Below are 14841 nucleotides of genomic sequence, written 5' to 3'. Positions count from 1 at the left end.
TTCACTGGTTATTCAGAAGATAAAAATACAGTTTCCTTACAGCCATCCAGCATTCTGGCCTCTACCCAGACAGCCAAATCAAATATGATGGGGATTACTGAAAATCTTTATCCATCATATGTTAAAAAAAAAAAATTCAACCAATCCCAGAGGATCAGACACATTTCCAAACAGGACAGTGAATAGTTCAGATCTTACCCAAATACACACTTAAAGCCAATGCTTATTAACTAACTAATATTTCTTAAAAAAAGAAGAGAGAGAATATTGGTTAAAAGATCATTGTACATACAGATGAGAATAAAATTCATAGGTCAGTTTCAAAATAGAGATAACTAAGTTGCAAAATTTTTAATTTGGAAAAAGTCTCTGGAAATTACCCAAACAGCTTGGGGGTCACCATTCCTTGTTTAAAGCATCTTTGTTAGCAATCCAGTCCAGAGAAATGAAGGCTAAATGGTCCATGTACAGAATTTGTTCAAAGTCTCCCATGGGAATTAGCAGGATGATTCCAGGCTGGTGCTGGGATTCCAATCTTGGGATCCAAACTTTCTCTGACAGAGGTTGGACAGATTTGAGATAAAAAGGATCAGGACCCTAGAGTCTTTTCTAGATCCAGGCAGGTTTATTGATATCTTCTTGACAGCAGGTATCACAGCAGGTAATCCATGAGTGCATAATAGGAAATTACTTGTGGTGTCTTTGAAGTAACATCTATCTTCTATGTACACTGGTAACTAGCTACATTAGAATAAGGCAATCGGCAACTTACAATCATTCACAATTATTTACTATTTAAACTTCAAAGGGAAATAAAACAATAGTATTGTTCCATTCAAGTTCCATCTAAATGTTAATATCTCCCTTTGATTTTGACTAACAGAATATAGTGACAAGCAGGAACTGTTTGGTTACATTGATAATCACTAGCAAGATTGTAGGTAATTACAGAAGATATATCTACTTCCAAACTCTTAACAATGCAAGATTTAACCTCTAAGTTTTAGCTGTTTACAATGAATGGCTGTAATCATCATTCTAATACCTCTAAAGGTATTGTCCTCAAAGGTTGATTTTGGGCTATTTCAGCCTTCTAGGCTCAACCCATCCTGGCCCAGTGTCACAATATGCTTATAAGATAAATCAAGCAAGCATTCCATACAGACTATCTGGAGTTTTATTGACATAGAGATGCCACGGATTGTTAGATACAGTTATCGGTCAAGGACCAGTGTTTTGGGCCCTAGAATGGAACACACTCTGTGTTAATATCCTACAGATACTAAAGAATAGTTAAGATATAAATGAATCAAATATACATAAAGAAAAGGACTAAAAGGGTTAATATTTGCTCACAGATACTAACATCTCTCTAGCTATACCTGTATTGACAATGTGTCTGTATGTACATAATACTACTAATCTCATATTTATCAAGATAAATAGCAATTGTTTTAGTAATAAGTGGGACTTGAAAATATTTGCCTGGCTGTGTTTTAATGGTACCATTTTGTTTTGAACCCCAGAATGGAGAATGTTCGCCAGTGTGGAGTGGCGCTGTGTATAATGTTGGGTTTCTCTGTCCTTACGGCATCCATCGGAAGCTCAGTGGTGAAAGACAGGGTGTCCGGTACAAAGCGGCTGCAGCACATCACCGGACTTGGCTACAAGACCTACTGGCTTGCTAATTTCCTTTATGATATGGTATGTTTTTTGTAAGGCAACACGTCTTTGCGTGCCTGCAGGTATGTTTCTGAATGGGTTGTTTTAGGTGGACTCAAACTAGTGGAGGAGTTGTGTTTGCAATAAAATTCATTTTTAATACAGTGGAATTCTGTTAGAATTGTTTAGGGTAACATGTTTGATCATTGCCTGCTAGTAATCATTAAGGCATAAATTCTGTATCTATCCACTATCTTATACCCATTCATGATTTTCCAGTGTGTGATAAAACCCCATAGGTCAGGGATTGTGTGCTCTGTTTTCCAAAGTTGACTTGAAAACTGGACTCTTCATTGTGGGTGATATATGCAGTAAATAGAACATATGGATTCATATACATTGACCTTCCTAACTCAGATGTAAGCATAGAAATAAAATCTCCATCTTGCAAACAGAGTTCCACTAAATATTTCAGTGCTCATGCAGCTAGGATAGATTATTATCAGCACTAATTCAGTCTACAAACTAATGTTCTTTATCTGCAGTCAGTTAATGCAGAGAAAAATATGAAAATTTTTCCACCTTTTTAATATCAAGGGCATTATTGTTTTCTAAATCTCTCTCCCAATCTGTTCCTTGCTAATCAGGTGCAAAGACACATGCACCAGTAGGAAATGACTTTGGAAAGCAGCATTTAACCCAGGCAGTAAAATTCCACTGTGGTTGAAATTCATGGATCCACTCACAAAACATGAGAAATTTGTCTTTGTGCAGGGAGCTTATCAGGGGTGAAGGAATGGAATTCAGCTTTCCAGCTCACAGCCAGGCTGCAATGCAACCTATCCTCAGTCACTGAATACTTTTGTGTCCCCTGTGTATGGTGGAGATGTTTTCTGGTTTGTGAGATGGGGTCCTACTGCCTCTGGAACCACTTGATGCCAATTCAATTATCCACTAGCCTCACCTCAAAGCTCTCAAACAATCTGTGTGACAAAGGAGGAGCACCCTTCTGCAGTACTCCTTACCCTTGCTAATTCAGGGAAGGAAGGATTAGGAATACAATCCAGATCTAACTCAGGGCAATTGAAGGCACTAAACACAGTAGGTTATTTTGGGACACAGGGTTTTAGAGTATTTGCAGTTCTAATTCAAACTATTCTGAACCTAAAACACTAGAGCTTCACCCAGCCGTGTTCTAAAATGGGACTTTCACACTTGAGCAAAGTTGAAATAAGAGAACATTTACACACACACAACATTTATTTAGACAGTACATTTCTGTATTCCCTTGCTCTCATTTCAAATAAAGGTGCTTAGCTAAGAGCTTATTCCCTCATAGTGAGGGCATGGCTTCTTCTTTTGCCTGATTGTGCAGCAAAGTTGGCTCCTTATTAGTTTTGCCAGTCCGCTGCTTTCACAGTGTTGTTACAGATTCTGCATGATCTATCCTGGGCTAGGAAAGAAAAGACACTACTTAAATGCTAATCATACTGCAGATAAATTAGAGATTCTGAATGCATGAATATATGAACAGTCAAACATGGACTCCTCCCAGGCTTTTTAAACCATGTCATATGTTGTGAATTAGATAATCTTCCCTAGATTTGTGGTAAATTTAAATATTTTATTTGATCCAGTTATGATAATCTGGCTGTTTTTAATATATCCAATCATTGAATTAATATTTTCATTAATACCTTCAATAAGAAAAATGTAATCTGTAAAAGATATAAGAAATAAGAAAAAGATATAAGAAATTGTGTTGCTTTGGACCCGATTTAAATTAACGTTGTGTCATAAACCATGCACACACAGAGGGCAAAATTAAGGTTGCACGTGCAACCTTAATATTGACAGTTTCTGATGTTTGAATGCTCTACTTGCAAAACCATGACATCTGTTTAATGTAATATTTTAATGGAATTATTCAGTGAAAAAATTCCATGGACTGAACTGTTTAAACAACACTGGAATACCATGTTCCACTTAATGTGTACACCAAATTATGCAAGGGCCTCTGGATACCTGAAAATTGTATTTGTGGATGATTGTTGCATGACATTAATTATAATTGTGTGTGTGTCTGTGTGTGTTTGTTTTTCTCTCCTTTTGTGCAGTTACCAGGCCTGAAAAATTTTCAGATTAATAGATGAAAGTTTCTCAAAGTTATGAGCAACTGAAAAGAGGTAGTATTAATAGAAACACTCACCCAAATTTATCTACACAGTTCCCCAGCTCTAATGCCAACGTAAACATAGTGTTTGATCCTTTCACAGGAGCTAAACATTGACCAGCTGCTTGAGTAATATGTACATTGCAATCAGGATGAAAATACCACATCCACTCCCTCGCATCTTGTTCCATTGTCCTCATCTTAATCTTAGAAAATGACAGTCTGCAAGATGTTAAATTAGTTGGGAAATAATCAGTCAGTGTCTATGGGTTGAGTCTGATGTTTCATATTGTTCCTCAGTTTGAAAGTCCTATTTAAAAATTAGGATCCTGTTATCATTCCCTCAATAAAAAGAGAGGCTGCTGCTGTTAATCAGTATATGTAACGGTAGCTCCTAGAATCCCCAACTGAGATCAGGGCCCCATTGTGCTAGATTCTGTATAACACATTGTAAGAGGGAAGTGGACTGGACTGAAGAACTTGAGTCTGAATGTGGAGGAGGCTTGAAGTTAGTTTCTGCAACTTTGTCTTAAAGTATCTGAAGACTGCATCCCAAGCAAGGGGGAAAAACTCATAAGAAAGGGATGCAGATCAAACTGGATGAGCAAGCATTTCAAACAGGTGATTAAGAGAAAGCAGAAAGCCTACAAGGAATGGAAGATGGGATGGATCAGCAAGAAAAGCTACCTCTTGGAGATCAGAAAATGGAGGGAAAAAATGACAACTGCCAAAATCCAAACAGCGTTGGACCTTGAAAGGGAAATTAAAACCAGTAGTAAGAGGTTTTATAGCCATATATACAAAAAGAAAACAAAGAAAGAAGAAGTGGGACTGCTAAGAACTAAGGGTGGGGTGGAGATTAAAGATAATCTAGACATTGCCCAGAGTTCCTCGAACCAGTAACTTTTAGTCTCTGCGAGTTGGTATCAGGAAACAAACCAAAGCAAGTGCAATACCTCCGCCTGCTATATGTTGGCACAGACAAGGCAAAAATAGGTGCTCTTAACTTAAAGCTTTACTTTATTGGTCTCCAGCAATTCCCATTGAAATTACCTTGACCGGAAGTCTTCACTTATTAATCTCAAGCACATACAAATACAATAGGTGGTTAGAGTACCCCAAAACTTGATAGTTACCCCACAAGTCTGAGGCAGTCTTTGGGTGAATAAGTCACAGATTTCCAGATGGCCAGTCCTTCCATCTGTGCCTGGAGATCTTTTAAATGTGTCCACGAAGCAATCTGCCTGACTCAGACTTGCTATCTCCCTCTTATACCCCACAATTTACGGAGTCAATCAAAATAATGTTATATAGCTGACCAAACAAATCAGTCATTGGGCAAAAGCAGGAGCTACAGAGACATGTCACTAAAAAAAATATTGCTATGAAAACAATCTTAAACTGTTAGTCTGGTAGCTAAATTTCCCCATATTGACAATTCTAAAATATATCCCGATTTTCTGTTTTTCACAGACATTTGCTCCAGCATATTCAGAGAGCAAATGCATAGAGCGAGGCTCACTTCACATGTTCACTGTCTACCCGCCCCCTTCCTGGTTTGCCTAGTTATGCTAAATTCCTGAAACATCCTGAAAATGGCTAAAAGCAGCAAGTAGAATAATTGATAGTCCATCCCAATTGGCAGTGGCTTGAACACCTGGCTGGTTGCTAAAATGACCCTGTTCAGATCAGCAAGGAAAGTTACTTCTTGGAGGTCAGAAAGTATAGGGATGAAGCAAGGATGGCCAAAAGCTGAGCCGAGTCGGCCCTTGCAAAGGAAATTAAAACCAATAATAAAAGATTTTATAGCCATATAAATAAAAAGAAAAGAAGGAAAAAAGAAGTGGGACCAATAAACACTGAGGATGGGGTAGAGATTAAAAATAATCAAGCCATGGCTCAGCACCTAAATGAATACTTCGCCTCAGTTTTTAATAAGGGTAATGAAGAGCTTAGGGCCAGTGGCAGTGTAGTTAATGAGAATGAGGATATGGAAGTAGAAATTACTACATACGAGGTGGAAGACAAACTCAAACATTTTAAAGGGACTAAATTGGGGGGCCTGGATAATCTCTATCCAAGAATATCAAAGGAACTGGCACATGAAACACACAATAGCAAAGATTTTCAATGAATCTGTAAACGTGAGTTCGTACCCTCTGACTGGACTTTTGCTAGTGGGTCTCGCCCACATGCTCAGGGTCCAACTGATCACCATATATGGGGTCAGGAAGGAATTTTCCCCTGGGTCAGATTGGTAGAGACCCTGAGGTTTTTTCGCTTTCCTCTGCAGCATGGGGCATGAGTCACCTGCAGGTTTAAAAACTAGTGTAGATGGTGGATTCTCTAACTTGAGTTCTTTAGATCATGATTTGAGGGTTTCAGTAACTCAGCCAGAGGTTGTGGGTCTATTACAGGAGTGGGTGGGTGAGAGTCTGTGGCTGCAACGTGCAAGTGGACAGACTAGATGATCATGATGATCCCTTCTGACCTTAGAGTCTAAGACAGTTCTTGCCCCAAAGAGCTTACATTTTAAATTGACAGAAGAGACAAATCATGAGGAGATAAGCAGAAGACCAGAGAGGTGAAGTGATTTACCAAGGTCACACATCAGGCCATTGGTAGAACTGGGAGAAGAATCCAACTACACTGACTCCCTGTCCAGTGCTGGATCATTTGGACAATTCTCATCCCCTATGCTAACTGTTACATTAATGGCAAACAGGCCCATATATTAAGGAGAGGCTAGATTCGTTATTGTGTAGTGTGTATGTTACTGCTGTGTGCAAATACAAAGTGTCAGTTTCTGTTAAAAATGTTAGGTGAAGCTTCACCTGCACATGTTCTCATTCATTAACGTCATGCTGAAACTGTCTCTCATGGCTCTGCTGTGGTTGCTGCATTATTCAATGAAACCCTGGTATTTGTGGTAATGCTGCTTCCCATATAAGAAAGTGTTCAGTATAGTGTGGAGCATTGGAACAGTAGTCCCACATGGATCTATTATGTTCAGGAGCTAACCTCTTAAATTAACATCTAGTGCTGGCAGCTAGGCTTTGAACAGAGGTAAATGTGTAGGCGTGGATTGTATTTTCTCAGGTTTTTTGAGCAGGACAGTACTCCAGCTGCCCAGTGGCAGAACTACTGAGTACAAGATCGCAAAACTCTACTGCCTACATATTTCTAAAATGCAATGTAAAAATAGAATTGCTACAAATTCCAAAGACACTTCCATGTTAATTGGATAAGACCACTATGAGATGCTCACCTGCAGTGTTTTTCTTCTATTTCTAGCTGTTTTACCTGGTTCCAGTTGGCTTGTCTATCATTGTTATTACTGCCTTCCAGTTATCAGCCTTCACTTTCCAAGAAAACTTGGCAGCCACTGCTCTCCTGCTGATACTCTTTGGGTATGTGATTGGAGATGCTGCTCCAGAATTATGGCTTGTTTCTTACAAACAGAAATCTTTTGGCTTGGCTTGCACCTGCTGCTGGGTGCATGATTTTCTGTCTTTGCAGACGATTATGATGAGGAAATTGATAATGAGAGAACAAGCTGCAGCTCGAGGCTGAATGCACCATAGAGGAAAAGGAAGGGAGATTTGCTCACTCATAATGAGACCAGTACTAAAAATGTCTCAAGAAGACACTCAAACTGTAGAACAATCTTTTTAGAAATTGATTGTGTGTTATTCTCACTAAAGGGCTCATTTAGGTGCCAAAAATAGTAGCATAGCCAGACTTGAATTACAGTGGCTGGGTTACAGAATATCATCAAGAGCTGAAACTGTCGTCTTATATTCATTGATGTGAGAAAGTTGGCCAAGTTTGTGCTCCGGAATGGTTGAGGGTATACCTCCAACGAATATTATGAGAAGGGAAAGCACTCACCTAGGCCCACTTCAGTTAATTTTCCCAAGTCATTTCTTTTACAGGTGAAATAGCTTCTAGTAAATAAAAGGTGTCAGTAAAATGGGAACAATGTATGCTTTATAATAGGTACATAGGAATCTCCATACTGTATCAGACCAATGGTCCATCTATTCCAGTGCCTGTCTCCAGCAGGGTGATTGAGAAGAAGGTGTAAAATGAAGAATTATGGAATAAGCTGCCCAGATAGGAAATTTCTTCTTTACCTCCAAGCAACTGATGCTTAGTTTATTCATGAGAATATGTATCTTGTGTAAATGTTTATCTTAAATAACATAATTGCCTTCTTATAATCCATATCAATGTTGAATCCTTTTTGAATGCCGCTGTTGACTATAATATGTGACTGGAGAGCTATATAATTCCTAACTTCTCTCCTCACACCAAATGGACTTGAAACAAGTATACAAGTCTGATTTAGTGTCCATTGAAGTTAGAGGAATGACTCCTATTGAGTTCAGTGGGTTTTGGATCAGACCTATGCTGTGTGATGCTGTACCAAGTACTAGTGCTAACATTTTTGTTATTTTAGCCAAGTTACAGTTGAGGTTGTTTAAGAACATGGGACTATTAATTGAAAAACTTGATCATTTACAAAAGCAGAGCTGTAGCTGGCTTATAACGGAGTTCAAACTATTAAGGATAAACCTTCTTGTACTGTGTGGGCCTGATTCAGCTCTAGTTGAAGTCAGTGATGTGACTTCCATTGACTTCAGTGGTGCAAGATCAGTTCCCATATCAGTGGATCTTAAAAAGTACAGTAGCAATCAAACATTCAATACATTTAATAAGACCCCCAAGAAGCACTGTATGACATACAGATACATATACTTATTTGTACGAGGCCTTCTTCACACTCCACCCCTTCCTGTTTTCAAACACGCAGTCAATCCAATGAAGTACTTATGTGACCCTTTCCTCCCTTCCCACCACCATAAATGTTTCATGTCATTTCCTTGTATCCATATTCCATATCGCATTTTTTCCCTTTAAATTTTTCAGTAACGATTTGTGATCTTAATGCATTTTATCAAGCTTTCTCCAACCTAAAATAGACAAAAATCCTTAATGAACCAATTATGTGACAAAAGCTTAACTATATTACTTAAATCACTCTGCTTTAAAAAAAAAAAAAAATCATCCAGGTATATTTCATTCGACCTGGGTTAATGATATTTTTAAAATATCCGGGATTCATGACTAAGATTCTCTGTCATTTTTTTTCCTAGCTGGTAGCAGAAATTTTGTCCAGCACTACCTTTCATACACATCTGTACAAAATTATCTGTCTTCAATTCAAAGTATCTCATGATGGTTGGGGTTCTTTAACTCAATTTTAGAGGAGGGGAAAGAAGGAAAGTAATCTGAGACTGGACTTTATGTGGTCTGCTAGAATGCCATACAATTTTAGAGCTAAATTTTGACATCCTTACTTGATTCTTAGTCAAGCAAAACACCTGTAGGTTAAATTCTTATCTAATTTTTATGATGTAACTCTGTTTAAGACATTCAATGCCATTGAACTCCACAGTCTTCTATGGTGTTAGTCTGCATTTATACTAGTTTAGATAAATAAAATTCAGAGTAGTGATTTCAGCATAAAGGGGAGGAATGATGGTTAAGGCATGAAACTGGGAAATTAAATTTCTAGTCTAAACTCTGCCACAAACTTCCTTGGAGACCTTGAGAAAGTCACTTAACCTCCCTGCCTGTAAACTGCGGATAATAGCACCTATGACTTCACAGGAAGAGTTGGGAGTTTAATTCATTAAAGTTTGTAAAATGTTTTGACATCCTCACAAGGAAGGTGACATTAAAGTGCAAAATACTATGGTATTTTCTGGCCTTAAAATCTATTATTGCTCATTTTTTCAAAAGCTGACATTTTTGCTCTTTTGTGCACCAGATGGTCTGATTGGGCCAGGTATCTCTCTGCTCATTATTTCTGTAGTCATCTAAATATTATCCAAAGTGTGTCATTCATGGATATGCTGCCATATCTCATACTACTGTGTGGGAACTGTGGGTTAATATTGACTTTTTAATGGCAACCACTGTGCTAAACATTGGTCTGCCATAGATAATTGAGTGCTAATGTGCTGTCTGTAGCAGATATAAGCTATCACTCGGGCATCATTTTCACTGCTCTTAGTTCCTGTTCCAGCATGCTATAATTTTTTTTTGCAGTGAAATCTGAGAACAGATGGCAGCTCTGTGCCCAAGGTTTACTGCTCAACAAAATATCTTTTTACTGTGTCTCATTGTAGCTGAAGTGTAGAAAATGTCTTGGTTTTGCAATTGTTCAGAAATCAAGGTGGTGAGCTACTTGGAGCCATGAAAGAAAAGACGTGAGGTTAATAATCACAATAGAACTAGTTATAGCTGATCCTCACATAGCAGCAGATATGTATGTGAAAGGCAGGAAAGTATGGTGAGCCAGACAGGGAAAGTTTCCACCAGTGAAGAATTTGGAGAGGAGTTATAAATCTTAAAATCAATGAGTAGCTGTTATATTTCTTTACAGTAACACAAGGGATACTGAGCAGATGAGTCAGCTGGTGGAATAAACCATAAATTATTTGTCATTCTATCTTTTTTTACTTGTTTCAGATATGCAACTTTACCATGGATGTATCTTATGTCCAGATTCTTCTCAAGTTCAGATATAGCTTTCATTTCTTATATCTCCTTAAACTTTGTGTTTGGCCTTTGTACCATGCTGGTGACTCTCTTGCCTCGCTTGTTAGCCGTGATTTCCAAAGCACAGGTCAGTATGAACCCTCAGCACTACTTCCCATAAGTGATGTGTATAGGAATGTGTTTTCCAATGCAAAACACTTGCATTTTAAATAGCAATGAAAAAATCTCACTTTTTCTTTATCCTGTATCTCTATAGGCTATTGTTCCCCACAGCATTTGATAAACCCAAAGGTCATTTTGGCTTTACTTGTTTTTAGTTTAAAAAAGAAGGAAAGAAAGAAAAGAATTGCACTCTAATAATGCAAAAAGAGCTTTGACTGAAACCATAATATTTTCCAGACCATTAATTAATAATTTGCACATAATGGGAGCTATTCAGGTCCACTGAATAGATAATGTGTGTTGCAAAATTTGCTTGAATAACATTGATATAAGTGGTAAACTAGTTGTTTAAAGGAGCTGTAGTGTATTGTGTGAATAATAATGCATTCCCTCAGTGCGTATGTTTAACTCCCATTAATCTTAATCTTAATGGGAATAATATACATTAATTGAGAAAGGTAGATGTAAGATCCTTAGTGTTTCAAGACATGTCTAAATAGGCTATGCTGAGGAAGTTTGAATGAGGATGTTTGAATCTAGATTCGGATTAAATTTTGGCTCAGGTTTGGATTCCCATGGGAGGATGAATCTGGACGAGGGCTGTGGTTTGGTTTTTATGGCACTCACATCTTAAAACTGCAAGAGCAAAGAAATGGTGAATAAACTGACCCTGATCATTCTGTTGTGCTTATATGTTGCAAAATATTATGGTCATATCATGTTGTTTCAGTACTATATATGTTTTGGTACTTGCGCCTAAGCATGCTGTCACTGAGTACTTCCTGTCATGGTACCTCGACTTTCCCTCTTAATCTTCTTATCAAGATCACTAGGGACATTTTATTTATATATAAGATTCTAGAAAATACCAGCTCCCTAAAAATTTTGCTGTACATAGTGTTCCAGGAAGAGACAACTATTATTATTTGTATTATGGCACTACCTAGGCGCCATACAAATGTAGAATAAGAGAATTTTTATCCAAAATAATCTGTGGGTTCAAATTGCATATGCTCTTAAGTCTCAATATTTTGAAATGGTGCAGGGCCTGATTCTTATCAGAAATAAGAACAGACTCCGTTGAAGTCAGTGGATTTGCAACAGTGTCGGACTGGCATGAGAATGGAATAAACCTCATAGCCTTTAAGTCTACTTAATTTTCTATTACTAAGAGATTCAACATTTTCTCCTCCTTGCTTTTGCCTTTCTCCACAGAGTTTTCAGAATATCTACAACATCCTCAAATGGGCCTTTATTGTTTTCCCACCATTCTGCTTGGGCCAGGGTTTAATAGAGCTTTCCTACAATCAGATCAAGTTTGACCTGACGAACAGTTTTGGAATCTATTCTTATGTGAGTCCTTTTGAGATGAATTTCCTGGGTTGGATCTTTGTGGAAATGGCCCTGCAAGGCACAGTTATTCTCCTCTTGAGGGTTCTGCTGCATTGGGATTTACTCCAGAAACCAAGGTGTGTATCATTTATACTCTGCCTTAATGGACATTGATTAATTTCCCAAAGACAGAGGAAAATGAAATCCTTCTTGCAACTAGAAGATAGACTATCTACTCATTATTAAATTTGATTCTAATGAGCCCATGAATTATAGCTTTCAATTTCTGCATCTTTATTGGTTACCTAAGCTGGGAAAGAGAACTTCAAAAAAAAAAAAAGAAGCCAGATGGGAGAATTCTTTCAGTTATTAGATTAACTTTTAAACTTTGTGCAGCTTTCTATTAAATTCCTTAGTTCTGCTGTAGCATCTAGAAAGGAATTTTGCAAGTATTATAATATTTTAGATTTTCTCTCTCTAACATTAATTCCTTGACTCCAGAAGACACGATTTCCAGGAAAGCTGAGCTGGTAACAAACTATCAATCTCTGATGTCCGCTTGCAGGGTTCTTCTTTCCTCATGTACTATTGTACTGAAAGACCATGTGGGAAACCAAGCAGCTTCCTCCTTTTACTCCTTCAAAATGCTTCTGAAAGTTTGGCTCTTCTGTGAAACATTTTAGCATTAAAACTATGCCCAGTCCTACGTATGTTCTATTTTGTAATATGGTGAATTGTATTAACCTGTGCTTCTGAAGCTTGATCCGGCTCCCACTGAAGTCTGCTTTCTCTGCAAAAACTTGTTCTACACCCATGTCTGCATGGGAATAATGGTGGGACACAGCATAGGGATAGAGATGACAAAGTGTACCTATATGCTGCATGTTCCCTGTTCTCCAAAACCATCTAGACGCAGCAAAATTGTGGGGAATTACTGATGGCCTCAGGCAGCATTTCCCCTTTTGCATTCTGACTAGCTCTGTGGAATCAGAGAGAACAGCAGGGAGCACTCAGTCCAGAGCAGTCTAATAGACTTGACATACTACTATATGTGCAGGGAAGGGAGGTTGGGATATACCAGGGTGTTAGAAGCTGTGATCTCTGTGGTCCTTGGCTGTCACCTTCCACTGTCATTTTGGACCAGAGAGGGAATGTGTGCTTCATGCTCACAATTTGGTCATCTTAAACTGCTTTGGCTCAATAGGGGAACATCTGTGATATATAATAGTTTAGTATCCATTTTTCTTATTTGCATGAATCCCTGAGCAAGGCAAGCCATGTGTGTTTTCTTCAGAACTGGCCTAATTTTAACAGAGCTCCTTGCAAAGTTTCTAGCAAAGCCACTTCATGCTTCCAGCTTCTCCAGAAAGATCTTTTTCATGAGGAGGCCAAGGTCAGAACTTTAGCTTAACTTTATTTTAATAAGGAAGACCCAAAGAGTTTTTCTGTGAGTCCTCTAGGCTGCTGCCTATTTTGCGTACGTCTTTTATTATCCCTGTTTTTTCATTGGTGAATGTCTATAGTATAAAAGAATATGGAAAGTATTCCTTAAGAAAAGTTTAATTGTAGGCTCATGCTTTTAAAGTCACTTTACTCTGTAGCTTAAAAAAAAAAAGTTAGATGCTTTTCACTCCCTGTGCTCTCATTTTGCAAGCACTGCTTCTTTGCACACCCCAGTTCAGGTGTATTTTCAAATAATATAGCAGATTTACTCCATGATCAAATGACATTTTAATCTAACTTCAGTACTCGTATTTCTCCTGAGGAATAGTATGCTATTTCCTTCTGTTTTAAAAAAATGAAATATGGACCCATGCTTGTCTGAATCAATGGGAATTGCAGAGCAAATGTGCAGGGCTTGCTGTGAAGCATTGGGTCCTGTTGAGGTTTGAATGGCCAAACCTTAATAAAGCATAAGAAATATAGCTGGTTGGAAAAATTCCAAAGACACTTTTTTTTTTTAATTTACCAACTTGTCAAAATTGAAACGTTGCATGGAAATGGCTTGGATTTAACAAACTCTCAATGGAGTCTAGGCTCAAACACAAAATATATTTCGGTTCCATTAAAATTTTTGAGTTTGGGCCTTTTTGTTCCGATTTGGGATGAATTTTTTCTCTGAAATCCCAAAAATATTGACAAAACTAAAAGTTGTTTTCCCTGCCGGCTCTAATAAGCAGAAAAGTGTTCCTTTTTAGTAATCCATTAAATGACAGTGTGTAATTTGTCATTTATTGTGACCTTTTCTTAGGAGTCACTGTTCCATCAGCAGCACAGTCAATCCTTCAGAAGACAGGGATGTAAAAATGGAAAGAAAGAGGGTTTTTGGTGGAAGAACTCAAAATGATATCCTTCTACTCTACAATCTCCGGAAATGTTACCAAGTCTTCAGTAAGAGGAACACTGCTGTGAAAGACATTAGCTTGGGAATACCAAGGGGAGAGGTAAAGGGTTCTAGTTCTTTCCTTTTCATTTCTCTTCTTTTTTTAAAAAAAGCAAAACAAAACAACCAAACAATTGCGTAATCATGAGCAATTGTTCAGGCATGTTGAGAAAGTCTCAAATCAAAGCTCTGTCATTGCTAGCAGAAGCCTTACAAAACATTGCAGGTTGTAATAGAGGATTCTGGGATCATCTTTAATTGTAGGTGTTTGTAAATTCTATCAGATATGTCTGTAAACTCTCTGTCCCGAAGAAATTTTACTGAAACAGATTATACAGTCTGAAAACTGTCCTAGCAGTAGGTATACTGGAGCTCAGTTGGTTCTAGTGAAAGAGCTTTGACTCCTTGATTCCATGTGGTTCAGATTTGTACTTTTGAACCTGAGCTGTTCCTAATGAGGTTTTACAAAACTGATTGCATAACCAGCTCCGGATGATAAACCCTGATGAAAGACTTTGCAAGCTTTGCGAGCTTTACTGTGAAGTGTATAAACAGAACT

General features: G+C 37.9%; 1 protein-coding gene across 1 annotated transcript in view; it reads left to right on the top strand.

The window, feature by feature from the left end:
• Positions 1–14841, top strand: part of ABCA13 (ATP binding cassette subfamily A member 13) — a 239364-nt gene that overhangs the window by 166773 nt on the left and 57750 nt on the right. The window contains 5 exon segments of the mRNA XM_067550331.1: positions 1527–1704; positions 7130–7245; positions 10376–10532; positions 11783–12036; positions 14151–14343. Coding sequence (XP_067406432.1) covers positions 1527–1704; positions 7130–7245; positions 10376–10532; positions 11783–12036; positions 14151–14343 — 898 coding nt within the window.

Source organism: Emydura macquarii, unplaced genomic scaffold, assembly GCF_026122565.2.
Source record: "Emydura macquarii macquarii isolate MOO-44397 ecotype Brisbane River unplaced genomic scaffold, CSIRO-AGI_Emac_v2 contig_1263, whole genome shotgun sequence".
NCBI lineage: Eukaryota > Metazoa > Chordata > Testudines > Chelidae > Emydura > Emydura macquarii.
The sequence above is the reverse complement of the archived record's forward strand: the minus strand, read 5'-3'. Positions and strand labels throughout refer to the sequence as shown.